The sequence below is a fragment of the Platalea leucorodia genome (genome assembly GCF_965183815.1).
Source record: "Platalea leucorodia genome assembly, chromosome: 4".
Classification (NCBI taxonomy): domain Eukaryota; kingdom Metazoa; phylum Chordata; class Aves; order Pelecaniformes; family Threskiornithidae; genus Platalea; species Platalea leucorodia.
The window spans coordinates 5842868-5864972 of NC_138826.1; the positions used below are offsets into that span (position 1 = coordinate 5842868).

At 39.8% G+C, this 22105-nt stretch overlaps 1 protein-coding gene across 1 annotated transcript in view; it reads right to left on the reverse strand.

The window, feature by feature from the left end:
• Positions 1 to 22105, reverse strand: part of TACC2 (transforming acidic coiled-coil containing protein 2) — a gene marked incomplete at its 5' end in the record, with an annotated part of 132698 nt that overhangs the window by 12189 nt on the left and 98404 nt on the right. Inside the window, 9 exons of the mRNA XM_082309124.1 lie at positions 2220 to 2296; positions 3222 to 3365; positions 10759 to 10839; positions 11748 to 11888; positions 13563 to 13734; positions 14520 to 14635; positions 15484 to 15545; positions 19437 to 19644; positions 20683 to 20743. Of these exons, the coding sequence (XP_082165250.1) occupies positions 2220 to 2296; positions 3222 to 3365; positions 10759 to 10839; positions 11748 to 11888; positions 13563 to 13734; positions 14520 to 14635; positions 15484 to 15545; positions 19437 to 19644; positions 20683 to 20743 (1062 nt within the window). The remainder of the gene's footprint in view (positions 1 to 2219; positions 2297 to 3221; positions 3366 to 10758; positions 10840 to 11747; positions 11889 to 13562; positions 13735 to 14519; positions 14636 to 15483; positions 15546 to 19436; positions 19645 to 20682; positions 20744 to 22105) is intronic.

Sequence of the window (22105 nt, forward strand, 5' to 3'; positions counted from 1 at the left end):
ACTGCTTCTCCTTCTGTGGAAAGTGATGCTTTTGTGCTTGCAACTCTAGATAATCCCTTCACTCCTTGCTTATCATCATGTCATATCTAAAACTGCTGCATCTCTAATTTACCACACATGGACTGTTTCAACATTTAATCTTCCAAGAGAAATCTTTCTTTGTGCACACATGCATATTTTATCATTTTGTGACAATATTAGTCAGATTTTTTTTTTTCACCCATGTGTTCTAGGGATGTGCCTGTGGAAAATTTGGCTTAGATAATGTGTTTTTTTCAAATCGAGTTTTATTGAGGGTGCAGACACACAAGTAAATTACTGTGAGGAAGAATGAAGGTACAGATCTACAGTGTGCCAGCTGCTCTGTGTCACCTCCTGCTCTCCTTTCATTAAGGAATAAGCAACCTCTGTCCGTGCCCATTTGCAGCCAGCAGGCGCGTGCACCCAGGCAGTTTCGAGAGAACAGACCGAGTGCCACACTTGAGCGTGTGCTGAACGCTGAGACGCTCCTTACACAATTCCTAACTTTGTTCATTCCTTGTTTTGCTTCCTCGGCTTGACTGCTTGCAGCAGCTCCTTTCTGTTTTGCCTCATTATGCATTTGAGGGCTATGCCAGGGTTTTGTCTCCTTTCCAAGCAGAGCGCAAGAGAGGTGAGAGAACTCAGCTGGGCACTGGGAGATGGTTTTCTGAAAGAAATAAAGCGGCTGCCCTTGCCTTTTGCAGATGCTTCTCTTAAGATGCTTTGGCTCAAAGCCCTGCGCTGCCGCTATTCCAATCTGCCATGTGCGACTCCTGGCACCCATGCTAGCGTTTTCTGAGTTCTGCACCGCAGTTCCCTTTTACCCTTTCTCCCCTAAGTACAGTTTTCCTGGATATAGTCAGGAATTGCATATGCAGGTCACCACTTGATGCAGCTCATTGGCTTTAGCTTTAAACCACTGAGACATTTAATTTTGGGAAGAAGCTGGTGCTAGAACAGAAGTGATTTTGAAGAAAATTCAGCCTCAGAAGCGACAGCAGAAATTATTACTTAAAAGGATGCTAAAATAATCTGACAGTTTCCTTTTATTTACGAGTTAAGGAGGGGGGTTGGTTTTTCTGTCTGTTTGAAGGTAGAAAATAATAGGCTTTAAAGACTCCATGAAATATTTTTATACATTCTCTTTTGCAATTGATGACTTTCTCAGATTCAGATCAATGAGCAGGTCAAGCTCATTGTATGTCGTTCTTATGGTATTACCACTGTAAAAAAAGAAAGGCTGAAACTTTCAACTGATTAAATGGGAAGCAATAGCAATTCTTTGAGCAACACCGCTCACCTCATCCACTACAGTGATTTTGTTGTCACCCTTGCATGTGGCAGGACCTGGGCTGGGAAGGAAGGTCAAACCAGTCATGTTCCAGTATACAGATGTTTAATGTAATAGAGGCAGGTTTGCAAGGAGAAATAGAATAGAACAGATACAACTAGAATAAACTGAAAAGCTCAGGATCCTTCTGTCAGCTCTCAAACGGAGCAGCAAAATCCAAGAAAACTATTGCTTAACTGAAATCAAGCTTAGTGTGTGCAGTAATTAGAAAATCATCAGCTCAGTTCAAAGAAAAGGGTGTAGAATCTCCTTGAAAGTCAACACTCAAGAGGCCAGAGTAGTTCCTCTGCAAGAAATATTTTGCTACCGGCAACTGGGTTTTTGCTTTCTATTGTTAAAGAAACTTTTTACGCTAATGTCCTGGAGGGAGCCTGTACTGCTCATACCTATCTGCACACCTTCACGTTCTTTCTTCTGTTGGCAAAACTATTTGTGGAGAGGGAATTTTAAATTAGCACATGCCTACCTCTGCCAGCTCTGCAGGCAGACTCATTCAGGCAGGCAACAGAAACATCACTATGCAATCCAAGTGAGAATTCGCAGCACAAACTGGAGGAAATTCTCCCCTTACATTAACCTAGATTGAGACCTCTCTTATCTCAGTATTTTGAGGATGCAAATGAGAGTAGCAACACAGAAGTTTTCAATGATTACCCAGAACAGGGGTGCCCACCACACAGAGCAAAGACAAAGTATCAGTTTAGGATCAATCCAAAGCCTGCAGTTAAAAATAACAAAACAAATTCAGCTAACCAAAACAGTTGTACAATCATAGTGCTCTGTGTACTGTCCACAGGCTGAAATGAGACTCTCTGTCAGTGTGATTAGTGACAAGTTCATAACCTACCTCATTTCCATCACTTCCCTTCTGCTTTCTTCATATTTCTCTTTCCATTCAGATACTTCTCTTTCCTTGGCCACAATCTGAAACAAAGCAAGTGAATGGAAAAAAAAAAAGTAAACCCAAGTGATTCATTAAAGAGGAAAATAAATAACTGTACAATATTTGATTTAATATCAAATCCTAATTAGCAGAGGTATAATTTTCAAATGCATAATGGGTTCAAATATAAGCATCCTCTGTGAATTTTTTCTTTTTCAGACTGCAAGGTGCAATTAAAAAAGTTTGGATGTGAAATCATACTCAAGTTTTGAAAAACTAACTTAGGAAAGTAGACGCAATGTTCTTGTTTCATGTTTCATTCCTGATTATAACAAGGACACTTTTCAAGAAATACTGTATTCCACTACACCATGTCTGATTTGACCGGGTGCCAAACCTGAAATACTTCTGTACATGGGTTTGGAACATGGTCCCCTGGTTGGTGCTTTAAGGGGGTTCTACTGCTTCTGCACGCATATTTAGGGCTGACTGTCCATGAAATTTTATACCCAAAGGACTGTGTTCCCTTGTGCTACCTTCCTTCACACAACCTATCATAAAGTTTGGAATACTCTAGCACTAGACTGTACCCATTTTTATTTGTTATTATTAGCCAGACTGATCTTATATGTAGCTTTGTAAAATACATAATTTTATTCCTATTTCTAGCATCTTACAATTTTTACATAATTATATAGCACTGTCATGATGCACAGAGTACACTCGAGGTTAAAAACAATAAAGATTTATTTTCATATAACATCTGCTTTTCACCTATGTCAAAAAAAGTAAAACTTACAGTGTAGCGCCTTTTGCTTTGGTAGCCTCTAGTGTGGCTTTAGCATGGCAGGGGATGGTTTCAAGAATAGAACAAGTGTTCATAACATGAATCATTTGGGAGAAAACAGGAAAGAAGGAAACCACAAGGGGCAGGTATTTCCTTTTCCAAATTCTGAAGAAAATTACCTCTGCTCTGGCGAGTCGTAGCGCAGAGTCTAAGTCTTGCTGGGGGTAGAGAAGACCCGTGGTGCTTTCTGCATCCGAGGTGCCGATCCGGGAGTACAGTGCACTTTTAGAGATGGAAACATCTGCCGGGATAGCAGGTTCTCTCTGTGTGTTTGTTTTTTTAAATACAAAGAAATGAACCATTAAATATGTGTTTAGCTTATATGTTTTCTGGGTGTAGTGCTAGGCACCAGGGTCCTGCGCTAGGACGAGAATCCTGTGCACTACTAAATTATAACAGCAATAACACTGACAAGGAACTTTGAATTTAGCAATCATAAAATATACATTTAAGATCCATAGTAAGCACAAAGAGAGCTATATTACACTTACAGAGAGAAAATAAAGACAGCACTTTGCCATCGATATTTTAAGGTCCTAGATTAGAAAATTTACTACTTTCTGATGCAGAAATTTCATCAAAACATCCACAAGAAATGCACGTCAGCAGAGGAAATTAGAATTGGAGGCAGAGAGCTTGTTAAGGGGAATTCTGCTTCCATAAAAATAGTTCAAGAAACCAGAAGCAAGAGGACAGCTCACTTTCTTAGGTCTGACCTGCCAATATACTGTATCTATCATAAACGGTATTACATAAAAAGTGTGAATATACAAGTGACGTTGCTGCCCCACTGGTATTTAGCATGCGATTAGTAAGTTAAGTGAGGTTTTATCTGCAGCTGCCAATTTTGCTCCTGCCAGTGGCCCAGATTAACGCAGGAGGAGAGCAGCATGTGAAATGAGGAAGAGAGCAAAAAAGAGGTGGGTAACACTGGGATGCATGAGATGTCTGGCAAACAACTCTAGATACAAACAACCCAAGTTACGGCACATTAAAACCAAGGAGATTATAAAAGACAGTTAGGAAGATACTAAATAAACGCCACATTTTTAGACACCATCCGTAGCAACCCCGAGCCTGCTCTGCAGCAGATGCACCACCACAGCTATATGTCCCTGTGTCTCCTACCTATGCTTTGCACCTCGCCGGCACGTGCTGGCCGCCTGGCTGGGTACTGCCTCTGGCCCTCTGGGAAACAAAATGTTCCTTCTCTCAGCTGCTGGTGGGTCACAAAATAATTTTGGGGGTGGAGGTGACCGCGTCCCTGCTGCTGGGGTTTAATGTTCCACTCCTCTGTTAGATATGCAGGGAACTGGCCGAGGGAATCAGGATTACTGGGGACGGGGAGGAGAGGGGCAGACAGTACAGAAACCACAGCTATCACCAAAACACTGCTTCCTTACAACTCGGGACTAAAACAGGGTGGAGAATCAAAATGTCACAAAAAAGTAAAATAAACTTTTTTTTTAAAACAGGAAACATTCATAGAAACCAAACAGGGGAGCAAGTTAGCGGTAGGAGGCATCTCTATGAGCTCTGTTATGCTTCCAGGCTCCAGAGCGGAGAAAGGGGACCCCCTCCAGCCCTGCAGTGCTGGGACCCTCACGACTACGCTGCACAGGCGCAGGCCACATCGTCCTCGGGAAAATTCTGCAAGACAGAGCCAGAGCAGCTCCCCTCCCCGGGCTGAGGACCCGCTCTGGCCCCCGCATTGCCCAGAGCACTCTCAGGGGAGCCCCACCTCGGGAGCACCAGGGGGGAAGACGGGCTTAGCCCTGACCAGGGATGGGCTCTCGCACTTATTAAGTGTTTTCCTTTCTCCTTCTCTTTATATGAAATCCTACCACCAAAAGAAGTTTCATAGGAAAGATCTTGTATCTGAGTATGGCTGAAACTCCTGAATTTCTGTGACCTAAGAAGATTCTTCACGTGGTGCGGATCATTCAAACACACTGACTTCAGTGGTGAGGACAGAAATGCCCAGAAATCCCTCTCTCACCGTGTATGTATACACATGACACTTGCTAATCAAAACTGCATTTTAAAATACGGAATGAATTTTTTTTTTTTAAATTTAACCTGCAGATTCAGCAGCAGAGTTTTTCAGTGGGCTCTCATGACAATTAAAATTGTCTCTAAGACGATGCCACACGTAGCCACAGAGAGGGCTGGACCATGGCCCGCAGTTTGTACAGGTGGGGAGGGAAGTCAGGTTGAGCGATGCCTTTTTCCATCCGCTGATGGAAGTGGATATTCACGTACAGCTTTTCTGGTACAGCCCTTCCTTGCTGCTGAAAAGGGGATAACATATTTTTCCAGTTTACTTGTTACCTTTGTGCATAAAGTGATATATTCTGTTCCTTCAAATTCACTAATGCAGCACCTTAGTCTTTAGGCTTTACCTACAATAATTACGAGTAGTAATCAAGATTTTTTTAATGAGCTTTTCACACAAAAGAGAGGAAAAGATTTTGGTTTATTCTATTTTAAAAGAGGGTTGGGTTCTTTTAGTTGTCTTTGTTGCTTTTTTTAAGTAAAATAGCAGAGTCACATTCTATTGCGTGAAGCGCAGGAATGTGAAAGTGAATAGATAAAGTCTGAATCAAGGCTCAGTCCTCCTCTCCGCAACGTGCACACAAACAGACCTCATTAATTGCAACACCACATGCTCTTGTTTCAACACAGTTAAAGGAAACTTTGTCAGATGCTATCCCATACATTGTTCACTTGCTCACAGTTCTTCTCACATAGCCTAGACTAATAGAAAGAATCCAAACGCACTGTTAATTTTGTTGCAATCCCTTCTGAGTTCTCACATCACTCCTTATTGAAGAAGCTGTATTAAAAATTACATACAATGCTCACTTGAGATAAACATAGGACTAGATGTTCTGGGTATCACATCTGTAGACAACATGAAGAAACCACACCGGCAACATTAAAAGACTAGGCAAGAAATTTTAATTAGAGCAAGAATAAGCTAAACAGTACTTACAAAACACTATACTGCATCTTTATTTTTATAAGAGACTCTCACTAATTTCCTCTGTATTTTCTGTTTATTTTTAAACATGGGAGTCAATTGACTATTATTTCATTTATGGAGCAGGCCATCCCTTCTCTTTTTTGCTACATTTAACCATGAACACACAAAATAATGATCAGTTCCCACATAATTAGGAGGTGCAACCTCAAATTCAGCGGATTCTCCTACCTGAGCAAAAAGCATCACAAGATCTATCAAAATTACACAGCCTATATTCTTGAAAGTATCTCCCAATATACAACAACTCTGCAGGGAAAAATACATCTGGGACACAAGTTCAGACATCTATGTAAATGTATAAATACAAAAACACATGGTGCTGTCCACAGATCTCAGTAAAGGTAAAACATCCAATAAATAAGACTACTGCTGGCTCGACTCAGTATCCTCACTTCAAAAAAATGTACTTTAGTTCCTCCTCAAACACAAGGCAAGAAAAATCGAGAGATAAAAAAGAGCCATTAGATCATCAAAGCTGCCCTCAAAAGAAAGACCATCCTGAAGATCAATCTGGTGAACTGTATGTATCATATTTCAAAAGCCTCCTGCAGCTTAATTTGCTGGATCTCATACAGAGATTGCTGGAAAATATTAATTGTGGCAAGAGAAACAGAAATTTCCTCAAGCTCATATAAAAACGTGCCCAAGTAACTGCTGGGATGATGAAAATTTTTAATGAAAAAAGAACATTTAAAGCATTTAATACATACTTATGCATATTTTTTTATATAGTGCTCAACACCTCACTAGTATAATTATGTTTTCTCTGGTTCTCTCTTGCATTTGAGTAAATTGTACAAAAGAATAGTAATAATGACATGCAAAACAACTTAAAATTTCCAAAAACTGTTGTAAAAACTCTTGGAATTTAACCATTGAGCAGAAATGCTTGCAGGAGTGGTCCAACCAGTATTGTCCTAACTCTGGAAACACTTCACACGAGTCCCCGCCGGGCTGCTGGGTTCTCTCTTTGGCAGCAGCAACCAGTAAAAGTCCTCGTGGTTTTATTTCAAAAGCCAATTTTACACATCTCCAAACTGACGTACAATTCAGTAACTCTCATTTGCTGCCTCCAAATATTCCTATTCTAAGAAAATAATATAGCCTGACCAACAGCATGGTGGTATTACCCAAAATAACTCTGTCAATGCTTTAAGTTCAACACCTAACTGCTGAGAAGGTAAGCAGTTAATTGGGGTAATAATAAGCGTAGGGATTTATAAGTCACTGAACCTCGCACAGAAAGATTAGTCTGCAGGGGAATTACTACTAAATGTAGGTCACTGCAATCTTAGTGTAAATATTTGAGAGCCCAGGGCACTTCCTCTTCTCTTCCCAGCATCTTTCACAGAAACCAGATATCTGACCAGAAAGGGAATAAATGCACATTGATTAACCAGCTGCAGTTACCTCGCTTCAAGAAGGTCAAAGTGGAAGAAAACAGAGAAAGGCACTGCAATGAAAATGAAAACTAGTTTTTATCGTACTGTTTAGGGGAATAGGTATTTGGCCCTGCTGAAAATCAGCTTGCCCTTTACAAGCATTCAAATACTGCTTGGGTGCGTATCAAATGATCTACTCTTTTAACTAATTGAGGTGTGTGCAGACAGGTCAATGGAGGCAAAACAAGACCTATTTGTGCTTGCAAATATATTGAAAAGCAAGTAAAATCCAAGCATAAGTTCTCTGCTTGTAAAGTTTTACTAGAAAAAAAGGTATGCCTGTTTGAAGGAAATATTCCTCCTTCGCTACCAGGAGAGCCCCCAAAGCTGCGATGCACTAATCCCATCTGTGCCGATGCCTTTCCTTACAGTTTCTCTCCTTTCCATGAATCTTATTTCAACTCTCAACTCTACATCGCCTCAGCATCTGTAGGGTGGTGGACACAAACCCTATTGGCTTTCCGTTCAAGTTGCACCTATAAAAAAATGGCCACAGGAGATCCTAATGGAGACTGTTTAATAGAGAAGAACTAATTCATCTCAACGCTGGAAGATAGAAATTTTGGAAAGGTAAAAATAGATGACTAGTCCTGCTGTTGTTGAAGTCTGTGACAAGAAGCCTGGGAGTGGCCAAATAACTTCCCTCTGTCTGAGAACAACAAACTGCACATCCTTATTTGCAGTCCTAGTACTAGCAGAAAATGCTTGTATTTAATCTTTATTTTACGTGACCTAGCTTGCCATAACAAGTGCTTGTGTTTTTATTTAGCAGCCTATTCTTGTTACCTCATCCTGTAATGGTTTAGCAAATGTTAAATGTAATTATACAACATTAAGAAAAGAACTGAGGCCAGCCAACCAGAAAGGAATTCTGCCAGTTAGCATCCGAATTTAAGTCACTGCAGTCGTCTGGCGGATCCTATTATACTTAATCCAGGCCACCAGTCACTGTAGGTCACAAGGGTTGTCATCACAGGCTAATTTAACATCAGCAACCTCCCACTGAAATAGTGAAGTCATGCAAGGACAAAAGTCCTTCCCAGCCTAACGTGACACCCACAGTATTGAGCTAAAAGCATTCCTATGACTGGACCAACATGGGGCTTTGTGAATGTCAAAATGCTACCGGTTCTCTGTCAGAGGGCAGAGTTTTGCTTTTCTTTCTCTCCTCGTCTCCGCTTATCGTTTTTGCTATCTTTGTTATACATATTAATGGCATTATCTAAAAATTCACATGAAAACCATTCCCCATTTCTAAGGAGTTCATAAACTTGTTCTATATAAAAGAAAATGCTGTAATGATGTTAAAAAGCATCTTTAAAATATAACTCCATGTAATCAAGTACATACTATAACATTCTTGCAGCTCAGAATCTTCCCTGGGTAGTACACAAGAATTCACCAACATACCAACCTATTCTCTGACGTCTGAAATAGTCCAATTTGTGAGTTTCTGAATTGCTGGCCAGTAGCAAAAATGCAGATGTCTAAGAGAAGTTTTTTGTATAACCTGTGAAGAGCATCTAGGTACTATTACGCATTTCATCTCGAGTGTTTCCAGGTGCTGGAGAGCCTGCCTGCTGCATGTTGCAGCAAAGCGCTGGGAGGACAAGGAGGTAGAGAGAGAACAAGGAGGTAGAGAGGATCTAGAGAGGATCCCACCTCACCCTCTTCTGCCACTCAGGGCACCGGAGCAAGGGGACACAGTCACACACAGGCTAGTACTCAAGCAGGAAAATGCTATTTATTTTTTCACTCCTTTAATTAGAAGGTTAATCTTGGTTTCTAATGAAGACAACGGCACGTTTCTCTTGATTAAATGAAAGATTCTAGCCACATACTTTAAAATACCCATAAATCTGCACAGAATGAGTTGACTTCGATAAGTTTATGTGCACTATGGAAACAGCTGGCTTGTGGGCTATTTAAGGTAAGCAAATATGATCAAATATGATCATTATCTTTTTAAAAAAGTACAGTTAATCTAAAAAAAAAATCTTTACTTTTATGAACTAGCTACTCTATGACTGATCTTCAGAGCATCGAGAAATTCTACCCTATAACCAGCTCAAATGGTTCGCACCGCATCGTAATTGAATTGTGCTTACAGGTATAATTGTTATAAAACTTGTAAACTGTGCATGTTTCGCATGCGATTCAGTTACGATGCGGTGAACTCAAGATGATACAGAACGAGGCAAAAGACTTTGCACTGACTTATTAATGAACGGTATAAGAAGAGAAAGATCACCAGAGAAGAAAGTCAGAGGCACATTCTCCTCATCTGGAATAAAATGTCTCACTGCAGCAAGACACTGCCATCCCATCGGCATCCCCTTCAGCTGATACCACCTCCCAAGAAAGCCACTAACATTTTTGCCTTGACTTTTTTGTTAAAAGCGCCACGAAGGGCATCATAAACTGGCTGCACAACTGGCTAACCACCAAACCCAGTGCATCAGAGTGAGCTTTTCTGTCCCGTTCCAAACACAGCAAGGACCACGTGCATCCCTAGAGCAGTGCAAAGCATCACTCCGAGGAGGCACTAGCCAGCACAACATAGAAGTAGCAATAAAAAAAAAGCTTTAGATCTTCATGAATAAACACACATTGTGTTGGGAGGCCTTTTTTACTTGGGAGCTCTACAGCCCTTCCAAGCCTGCTGTAGTCCCTTTTTACAGAAGCCTGAAGGCAGGGTTGATTGAACTTCTCAACTCTGAACTTTCAGGGTCAAGGTGTCTGATTTCAAGCTGAAAATACCGACAAAAGGCAAAATGCCCCTACAGTCAGAATCTATAGCATCTTTATAAGAAGCAGGTTTGGTATTGTTTTGCCATCAAACATTTTAGGACAAATCTTGCTGTAGACAGAAGACAAATGGCCACCTGATTGCAGAATTTGTCTCCTGGGAAAAGTATGTGCCTGCTTCTAGCCTTCAAATTTGCCTTTTGTTACTTTGGATGTAGCGGTACTCTGTAAGTGGAGCGGGCGACAGCATTTCCGTGTGCGGTACTGCTTTCAGCATGCTCTTCCGTGTCACACTGAGGTAGGCGCGCACAGCTTAGCACTGCACTCTGAGAGCCTTAGTTACCTTGTTAAAGAAAAAGCAGCACTCGGTTTCTTAGTCTGTGCACACTCACACACACATGGCAGGCACAAAACGGATACCTCGGAGCAGAAAGAAGACAGGGTAATCTGCCTGGCTAACTTCAGTGCTTCTATCCTCATTGCAGCAAACTCTAACTCCTCCTGTCAAGTGTTTGGTTGTGAGCAATCCACAGAAAGAAATGTATTAAGAACATAGCAAAAATGTTTAACACATTCAAAAATGGAATGTTATGTTTTAATGTATAACTCTGACCATTCCTGGGTGACAAACACATCCCATATTCCTTTCATGACTAGAACATTGGTACAAAACTCCCGTTTTTGGTTAGTTTTGAGGTAGCTGTATAGACAAACAATTTTTATTAGGCAGTAAGTATGAACAACACTTTGGGTAAAATAAATGTTTTCCGAAGCTAAAGCTGTTTTTCACAGACTCCTCTCCTTTTGTTTTCATTTTATGTGAATTTATGCCAGCTGCTGCTTTCAATTCAACTTTTGCTGTTTTAAAGTTTCACTATAAATATTCTAGAAAATATATCCTGACATACAGAACTGCTGTGCAGATAAATTTGCTTTTCCTAGAAGAAGCCATGCCAAATTACACATTAGATAGATTACCAGAAAAACAAAGCCTAATTTTCATTTCAGCAGAATTAGGGCCGAAATCTCCAAAAATAAATCTATGCATACAGACCTACTAAGGCCAGGTGTCAAGACAACTCTCCACACATCAAGTCCTGTGGTCAAGCTTAAAAGATTTGCTTTATAAAGACTTCTGAAAAATATATACATCAGTGGTATAGGATAGCTGAAAGTGTTGAAGAAATTTAAGTTTATCTTTATGTACTATAAGAATTAAATTAAAATATCTCTGTTCCTTAAGTTCCTGAAAGGCCAAAGTTACTTTGGAAAGAATCAAATCATTATTTTGCTTCTTTCCCACCACCCCTCCAAGCCTTCCCCCACCCCTTTCAGATGAGGCAAAGCATTCCTCTATCTGTGTATAGACAAACTTAAAGAAAAGCGACATTTATATTTCTGCTACAAACCTGAAGTTTCTGAGCAAATACTGGGGGGTTCTTTTCTGCTAAGTCAGGATCTAGATATTCAGGTTGATCACATATTGAGGTTTTCTTAGATATCCTATTGAGAAGAGCATCAGCAGAGACAAAGGAGTCTTCAGGAGAAGTCTGAAGGGTAAGGAGGATATAGAATAAGCAACAGAGATTTTGTCCAGGTAGTTCAGGCCAAAAGCAACATACCTGTCTGCAAATCACAGAATCATAGAACGGTTTGGGTTGGAAGGGACCTTAAAGATCATCTGGTTCCAACCCCCCTCCCATGGGCAGGGACACCTTCCACTAGACCAGGTTGCTCAAAGCCCCATCCAGCCTGGCCTTGGACACCTCCAGCGAAGGGGCATCCACAGCTTCTCTGGGCAGCCTCTTCCAGTGCCTCAGCACCCTCTTAGCGAAGAATTTCTTCCTTATATCTAATCTAAATCTCCCATCTTTCAGTTCAAAGCCATTACCCCTTGTCTTTCTTTGATTCCTAGTAATTCCATGCCCCCCTGAAGATTACTTTTGAATACATGATTCATGAAACAGACAAACACCAAGAACAATTCTTCCTAATTTAAAAGCTGAGTAAATTTTCCAAGACTAACAGGAAGTAAGTAATATTAGGACCTCTAAAGCAACGGCTTTCAAACCATGGACCACAGCCCACTCTTGATACTTCCACAATAGTTTTCAAACAGTTACCATACGTTTTGTTCATACAATAGCTTATGTTCTGTTCAGGCATCAATAAGGCAGTCCAAAAGCTTTGAAGATCACAAAAAATGAGGGGAACATCAGCAAGACTCTTTTTGCAGTCTTTACAAAGTCTTTTGCTGCTTACTGGGGATAAACTAAGTGATGTTCACAATTATAATACGCTCAGGATAAATACACAATATGAGGATGGACAGAATTAGAATGACAAAAACAAGACCTCTGGGATTTGAGTACCCAAGACTCCCTGCAGTGAGAACAGTATTCAAGCTCATAAAAAATGTTTTGTGAGATGGTATCAACAGCATTATTAATATAAATTAAGCATCGTATTAAAGTGAGCTGCTTCTTATTTTGACTCCTCAGTAAATGTATTGTCATATAGCTTAGCATGCCTAGTGCTGTAGGCGTTTGTGAAACAAGTTTGCCTCGAAGAGTGGAGGCCTTGAGGGAACCTTTATGAATTTGAGAGCCAATACTCTAAAATCTGTATGCAGCGCAGGCTGGAAGCAAGCAAGGGCTCATCACTAATTCAAATCCAATCCAGAGAAGCCACTGAAAAAAGTGACTTAACTGGAAGCTGGACTGAGTTCTAACGATCAAAAAAGTGAATCTTACATTATCGGTATCAGATGACAACAACACAGTTAACAGTTTATACTAAAATGTGAAAGGGGACCTGTTCTTTACCAACAAAATTTTGAAATTTCACAGCACATGCAACAGAACACATCATGTCTTTATGTTTATATAAACCCCCTTATTTTATATATAAAATATTTCTTCAAATATTGGGTTAAAGCACAGTGTAAAAAGGCCTGTGTGAGAAAAAAAGGACTTCAAAGTATCAACTTGGAATAAGTTATCACAAGAACATGTTAAGCTATGTTAGGAATTCAGAAAATTCCTCTGAATTCCATCAGTTCCATCAATCCACCTCCCTCATTTAGGTCCTACCACACGCTTCTACCAAGATCTTTAAGTTTCAGCGTGAGTTTCACTCTACTTTCAAGATGCACCTTTGCTACCTATGACATGAGAAATTTCTGCAGGAAAATGATTCCTAAACTCTTATTATAGATTACTCACTATTTCAATAGCCTCTGGAGTTGTTCCTAGGGTCATGGGCTCTAGGTCTTTCTGCTTTGATTTGTCAGGTGACTGTAAGTGTGCCTCTTGGCTGGCAGCTAGGACTCGGGCAGCTGGATGTTGTATTTTCATTCCAGAGGATTGCTGGGTTTCAGGGTCTTCAAAACTTGACCTGCAAAAAGATTGTGTACACGCTTTCAGGGTGGAGCACAAGGCCCTTGCAATTCTGCTTCTGGTAACAGCTAAGGAAGTCCTCTTCATTACTTTCATGTATGTGTGCATATATATATATATACAGACACATTGTTTCAAGTCAACTTTATATCATTATATCTCATAACACTTTGCAATAGCCTTTCAAAGCAATGCACCAGAGTCATCTAAATAAAGCCAGTTCTACCAGAAATGTTATGCACATTCCTTAAATATTTCTCACTTGCCTTTTTACCCCTTCCTCATTGTGACCTACATCTCTCCCCAGAAAAAACTTTTACTAACAAGAACAGATGTCCTTAACAAGCAAAATTTTTGGAAGTAAATACAACCCCCACATCCTGTTCTTATGAAATAGATTCCTTGTTCAGAAAATAGATCTAGGAAAGGCCAAGTGAAAAGTTGCAATTAGGAGATTTCCAGATTCACGTGAAAATGACCGCTGTATCTGAGAAAAAAACTGTAAGTAGGAAGCCACAGTCTAGTGAAACAGTTGCCACTGAGACTCTATTTAGTAAGAATATGAAGGAAAAATATATGTCCTTATTCTTTCCCATTATAAAACTTCTGTATCTTTGCCCTCTATTCTCTATCATATGTGTACACAGATGGGAATCTATTTTTAAACAAACAACTCAGCAATGCAGAGGCAGAGAGAGGAAGAATTGCCTGTGTATGTGCTATGATGGTAACCCATTTCCCTGACGTCCTTTTCCATTGCTGAATTTGCTTGCAGTGACATACCCTGAGCATGGTGTTGTGGAATCAGACAGTCTCATGGGAGGTGATTTGACTGGGCTCTCATGCTGTGCATCAAACATTAGGTATAAAGATTGTTTCTTCGGGGTGCTGTCATCCTGCTGGCAACAGGGAAAGAAAGACTCGTTAAGCAACTCAACCGTTCTCCATTAAAGCTAATTCAGGTCACTGAAGCTTTAAGTGACCAAATGACTTGACAGACAACTAATAATACAGGACTGTAATGTAGTCTATGCTAATACCGAGATGATCCCTTTAAGGAAGAAGCCATTAAAGAACAAAACCTATACAGTTCACTCTTTGTAATGGCTCTTCTTCTGCCACTTTGGGGTTAATCAGATTTCTGGTCCTGTCAGGCAGGAGGCATCCCTTGACTTAAAGTGTTACTAAAATATTCATTGAAACCAATGTTATTCTCATCAGTTTAAGCACCTGACATACATGCTTGATTTTTCTAACTTCCCCTGTGGATATACCCCCATTGGATCTTGTCAAGCTATCAAATCCATGAATTAAATAGAAGTAAGGCAAAATGACTGATAATGTATAGTATTGCATTCCATATTTCACATTCATTCTGTATTCTCTCCTGATTCCCTCCATCTTCTTCCAAGTTTTACTCTCAGTTTCTTAAAATCGTTCAATAGTTGATGTAGACAGCTTTGTACTCTACGCTGCTGGAAATGCTGATTTGCTTTTAATCTCCAGAAAGAACTACTATGCCGCTAGCTTAAAAATAAAACAATAAAATGGAACAAGTTCTCCAGGATATAGGAAAACAAAGCGCATGAAATTTACCCCAGTTATGCCAACTTAAAGGAACTGGTTTTGCAAATCTGCTGCAGGTAGATTATAATTAATTTAAGGGGTAGTGAGGCTGATGGCATTACCAGGATAGCATATTATGACAAGGGAATGCAAATGAATGGAAATGGACGTGAGAACTTACAGGCACAGAGGAGCCTATTTTCTCCATATATTCTATTTCATATGAGTTGCCATATTCCAATTCTGCAACAGAATCAAAAAAAAAGCCATTAAATACATGCCATGAAATGATTTTTGCATAAGTAAATGAGATCTCTTCTCATTTACAAGGGCCACTCCCATTCTGCTCAATACTTTTCTATGAGGTATTAATAGAATATACAGAGAGAAAGCAGAAGGTGCACTAATTTTCACTGATTTTCCACAATGAGCCTATGACACATTTCAGGCAAATTCATTTGCCTGAAATACTTCAGCCTTATCAATTTGCTGAAGATTCTGCCCCAGGGGCCAGAATATTAACAAAGTTTCAGAGCGCTTTCAGAGCACAGATGACTTTCCTCTATCATGTTATCTTACCACAGAAAATGCATTTTTCAACAGTGGGTAATGCTGATACCAGTTTCCTTTAATGTACACAAATAGATTTTAACAGCTGTTGAGAAATGAAGTAATTTCTATTTCTTAGTGTTTATCACACCGTTCTTAATTAAGAAGGACTACCATGGCATCACTTAAGATAAAAAGATACATAAACCCCCTCTATGCTCATGAACAAGGGGTGACACAACAGCCCAGCTTACTGGGCTGTTTGCACATTTTAGTTACAGAGGAAAAGCCTAAGGCAGGAAGATTTATGAAGAACCCTAAATCTAAACCCTAATAAAAATGCAAATCTTCACTGCTTCTCTACTTCTAATCTCCTAATTACACTGGAGGGAACAACCCGTATTTCTTTCCAATCCATGGTCACCCAGTAGTGAGCAGATACAGAGGCAGACAGATAAAACACAGCAAAATGGAAAAGAGAGCATACCTTCCTGCACCCAAATATAAGCAAAGACTTTGTTCACCGACACCTTAATTTAAAAATTAAAAACATCATTAATTTGTCCTAGTGCTGCATTTTACTCTGCTTCCATGAGTTAATTCATTAAGCCACTTGTACAATTTCATTTCCTTTATAGATAAGTAAGTCCTAATGAATGGCACACTAGCATTTACATTACAATAAAAGTATGTGCTAAAATTCTTCTGGATTTGGGCAGCTTCTCAAAAGTAGAGGTTGTAGCAGGAAGATGGTAACCATCATTAAAATGTTTGTTCTTTAAAAACAAACCGACCCTAACAGTAATCTCTTACCTGTTCTGTTAAAAAAAAAAGTTTCAAAGAGTGCAGTGTGAGTTTACAATGCTCCAAATTTTTTTATAATAAAAAATAGCACCATAGAGTACAAGCACTGTAATTCCACAAGTCTATGTATTTTGTCAAACAACCACTGAAGAGGAACAGCCACAAACTCTCAGTACCTGACACGTGGGAGGTATTAATAGCAAAACATCTAAGTGAAGAGAATGCTACAATAGCAGGCTTCTCACATTTAAATTCCTAGCACCATATGTTTTAATGGTAATAGGGAGCCAAGGAAGATAGACAACCTCCTGATATCAGCTACAAACTTCTTCCTAGTGAAAGCAGAAACAAAACTGAAACGACGAGATTCAAACCACCTCCTGGATGCAGCATTGCAGGAAAAAGCACAAAATACCAGACAACAGCATCCAGTGTTTAGCAGCTGCCTTTCTGTACTTCATTTATCTCCACGTAGCCCAGTGAGGTGCATCACGAATGTTTATGGGGCAGCTTTACGACCCCAGAGAGCGATCAGTGAGCGAGCGTGCAAGCATGCTCCTGGGCAGGAGACGGGCAGGAGACGTACCGGCACTGTCCTCTGCTGGCACAGCCGGCAGGGATCTTCCATCCGCCTTGCAGGGCTAGCAGCGGCTTTGCAATTGCAATCCAAACTGACTTTTGGGACAACACGTATTTAACCTTACTGATTTAAGGCAGAACACACATGGGAATACTTCAACTAGAAACAAAAGGAATAACATGGCTTGCTAAATGCAGTTTATTTCGTCTCATTGCTCTCAGGAGTTTCCAGCATAATTAGATACTCTCTCCTCTGCTAGGTATCTCCTCTAAGACACTATCTCCCCTCCAAAATCTTAGGCTCTGGTTATCTCTATATATTCAAAATCTCCAAATGCCCAGGATATCCCATGAAGTAAGATAATTATCTTTTATAAAGACATACGGCAGACTTACTAAGTGATGTCCTCCAACTCCTCCTACAAATAGCTGCAAGATTACATCAGAATTTTCTGCTAATAATTACTGCTTATTTCTGGTCTGTGCAACACGAAAATGGCAGCAGTTACAAGCAGCGCATGCAACAGATGAGAGCTGGATGTATCGGCTGACTCAGTAGTTGGGCTGTATCTGTACAAAAGCAGTGTTAGGTTACAGGATAACACTCATAGTAGTATCTGGGAGGGGTAAAAATATTCGCACTGAGAAACAGCCCTGGAATCACTCAAAAATTTCTCAATGCCACAGGAGCACGAATGTCAAGGGAAAAAAATTATTATTTTTAAGAGATCTGAAAAGCGGAAGCATTGTTGATTATAATTAGCATGTAATCTGAAACTCCAACTATACCATGCAGCACACATGAGACAAGACAATTAGCATTTAATTAGAAGCTTTGCTCACTTTCTTCTACCCACTTTGATAGCTAAAGTGATTGCCTTAGAGTATCTCTCACTATTCTTTTGTTCCATTTCCTTCCGTATAATTTCCATTTTCTCAGATTTGGGGGGCTTATTTTCTAAAAAATATTTCTTTAAATTATTTTTTTTTTAATACAAATGAAGTCAAGCCAATGTCTAAAATTTATAATTTGACAATGAAGTCAAATGGATTTATCCAGACTGAAATACTTATCTGAATGGAAGACTCAACAGATTTCCAAAAAGCCCAGGCCACACAAACATATAAGCATGTGCATATGAACATGTGCAATCCCATTAAAACCACTGTGATTATTCATGCCTTTTAATGTCAAACACATTTGACCTAAAAGCTTAGCAGTTCTTAATTAGGCAAAAACTCCTCAGACCCAGTCTAATACGGCATAAAGTAGCTTTAATGGTAGACTGGGACACGGGTTGAAAGCTTAGGGGAAAAAAATAAATTCTGACCAATACGAAAAAGTTTAAGCCAAGTTAAACTCATAAATTCTTCCCACCCACGACACTGAAAATCTGCCCGCGGAGCAGATGTTGCAAGGCAGTATTCCCTCTGGTAACCCCAAGGAAGGCCACACACAAAATTTTCTAAATTCTGTCTCTTCCACATTCCACAGACCTGGAATGATAGTTCTCAACAGAAACTTCCAGCTTTAGCTCACAACTGCTTACAGGAAGGTACGACAGGAAAAATCTTAATAAGCTTATCTAGAAGGAAATTTTGTCTGGCATGTGAACGGTAACTATCTCATGCAGGGAATATCCTGGACATTTTTATGCATAACGATACCTGGATCCTAGGAACCTGGAGGAGAGGTGGCATGTTAAGGATCTTAATGCAATACACAAACTTTGAGAAGAATTTTAACCTGGGACCTTCTCCCATTCAGGTTAGAGGAACAGGCTCAGGCAAAATCAGTAGTTCAGTGACTCTGGATCCAAGAGCACTAACCGAGAGCGGTATCAGACCCCCGTCTCCCGTGAAGGCACAGAGAGAACAGGTAGCACGCACAGAAGACGAGAGCCTGTCCACAATTAACCATACAAAGGAAGCAAAAGCCTTTCTCTGAAGGCCCCTTTCCTTTTCTTTAAGCTTCTTCTCTACTCTTTCTTGAAAACTCAAGGGGGGATTATGGGGGTCATACATTCAGCTCCCCATAATTATCAAGTTCCCCAGACTGGTCCAAAGAGCATCATTTTTTAGGGTTCCCAAATAATATAGTTTGCATTCAGCAAAGTATATGCCAATATTCTCAAACAAACCAAACCCCCTCTCAGTATATATAACATTAGCTGGATGCAGACAGTCCTTTATAAAGCATACCCTCTGTAGGAGAGCTGAATTTAGTCTCATTTACAAACGTAGACAGATCAGACGGTTGTGGGTAATCCTGTTTATCCGTGTTCAGGTCCACAGTCATGCAGGTCCATTTCTGACTGGTCACCGAAGATGCCAATTTCTCCTCATCTGTCGCATGAACCACCGTGGATATGACAGGAGGTGTTTCTGGAGTAGGCAGCGGAGTGGGATCCTGCAGAAAACAAGCGCCAATTAATTCTATTATCGTTCATTAACACATTGAATAGTCAAGTCCCTAAATTCCTCTGCACGATTTTTAATTCCGTACTCTTTACTACAGCTCTGTATAAAAATACTTAATGAAAAATATTAAAGTACTTCATTTAGAACTCTACTAGCAGCAAGTTGTCACAGTGTAACTAAACTCTTTGATGATAAACACTTGCATTGCAAAGCTGCCTTGATAACACGAAAGAAAGAAAATCCAGAGCCGTTTAAATCTCTTAGGCACTTGACATAAGTGGCACACATCACCCACGACTGAAGTCTTTGACTACCAAAACTGACTTTTCACGCTTCCCTCATGGGAGCAAGCCTCCGTAGGTCTGCAAGGTCGTGAACCCTTTCCTCACTTCTAGGCTGTCAGCAGCACAAATAAAAGGGAAGGACGGATAACAGGAAGACGAACAGCAGCATGGAAGGAGCTGTGCCACATCAAAGCGCTCAGGCCTTTGTAGGCAGAACAGCTTTTGTTAACTTCTCTTCCAAGAAAACCACCTGCTGGCAGTTTACAACAAGGAATAAAACCATCCAAGCACATGTTCCTGGTAGATCAGCCCACTTGTTTTATTTCTATTTCCCTTCCAGCCCACCAGTTTGATGCATTTAGTTTCTTACCTTCTAATCTAAAAATTCCATGGTAGCTAGTTACGTCTAGTTTTTCAGACAACTGATTGAAGATATTTATTCATATTGTCGCTCCATTGTAACACAGGACTTTCCAAAATCTAACGCACTAATAGTCTAACTGGAATTCCCAGAGCAAGTACTAGATCTAATATACCTTGTATACATGCTTCTAGAGACCAAAAGTTTAATACCTTATGATTATAGCCCAGTGTGCTATACTTGAACACCAATATGCTTATATCCTTTACAAAACCCTCTTCTATTATTAAATGTACAATTCTACAAATTAATAAATGAAATTTCCCTCTTTTGCCTCTACAAGAACACAAATTACATACATCAAAATCAGGCAGTACTTTACCTGAGAAGGAGGATCAGATAGTGGGGATCTTTTTGGTGATTTTTTCACCCTAAATGTATCACTGAAAATAAAGTTAAAACAGTTAATATGGCAATACCAGCAAGAATCGGGTCATTTCACACTTCACAAGAGACAGCCACAGACAATGCAACCTCTGTAAGCCCTTCTGCTTGAAAATCCCATCCATTAGGCAGCAGCACCACAGAGAAACATGCCATAGGTACACATTCTTGTCATGCACTCGGAACAGGCCTCAATTCCCCAAAAGCTGAGAAAAGCAGGATTGCCATATTTTTCATGCCAACTACCGACACATTTACAGAACGGAGCTGCTGCTTGGTTGCAATTCAAATCCCTGCTCCACCGCAGACATCCTCAGTGGCCTTAAGCAAATTATTTAGCTTCTGTCTGCTTCAATTTCCCATCTGAAAATTAGGTCTAAAACACGTCTTTAAATGAGAATTAAAACTGTGATAAACTTAGGCAGTAAGCTCCAATGACCCCATCATAAATCATTAAGGAAAAAAATGGTACGTTTTGGATGAACTACATAAAAACAGCTGAGACAGATGCTGTACCCAAGACACCAGAACAAAGCTCTATCGTTACAAATGTGCACACCAGACCGCCTCCCTCTTTAAAACAAATACAACAGCATATATGGCAATTCTGCTTCCAGTTCCCCTGACAGCTCACAGTGCAGACTGGGAGCACCGACACTGTAGCCCTTCAAAATCCCAGAGGTTTCAATCAGGCAAAAGGAATGAAGAATAAACATTATGTCCTGGTGTATAATTACGAATGTTGCCTTTATGTTTATTCATAATTGGTTAAAAATATTTTCTGACAAGGAAATAAACCAATTAATTATCCACCTGTTCTTTTGATGCATATTGCCAGAGCTATTCAAACATATTTTTGCTGCTAACTAGAAGAGGGAGAAAAATATCATACCAAACTCAGCAATAAAGAATTAATGTTTGAACTGAGATGCAAAAATTATTGCCCACCAGCTCATCCCTGATCAATGAATGGCAAGATCAACACTAGAAATTATAATGGTGGGTTTCAATCGGTAGAGGGCAAATCAATACCACATCTAGAGGGGAAAATAAATTGGACAGCTGAATATTGGTGTGTTCGACGCTACTAATTACCTAGTTATGATGCTAGAAGTAATTAGAATAACTTATTCCTTTAAGAAGGAGAAACACTTTATGCAGTATTTATGAAAAAATGATTGTACAATGTTGTTTTACAATGGTAGAAATAAAATGTTCACATTTTAGCTCAAGGATACAAAATCTATATAGTTTTTAAAAGAGGATCTTCTTTGATAGGCAAACAGATAACGAGGCAATAGATTCCTCAAACTCATTCACAGCAAGGCATTTTACTTAAAATAGCTTTCATATGTGCCAGT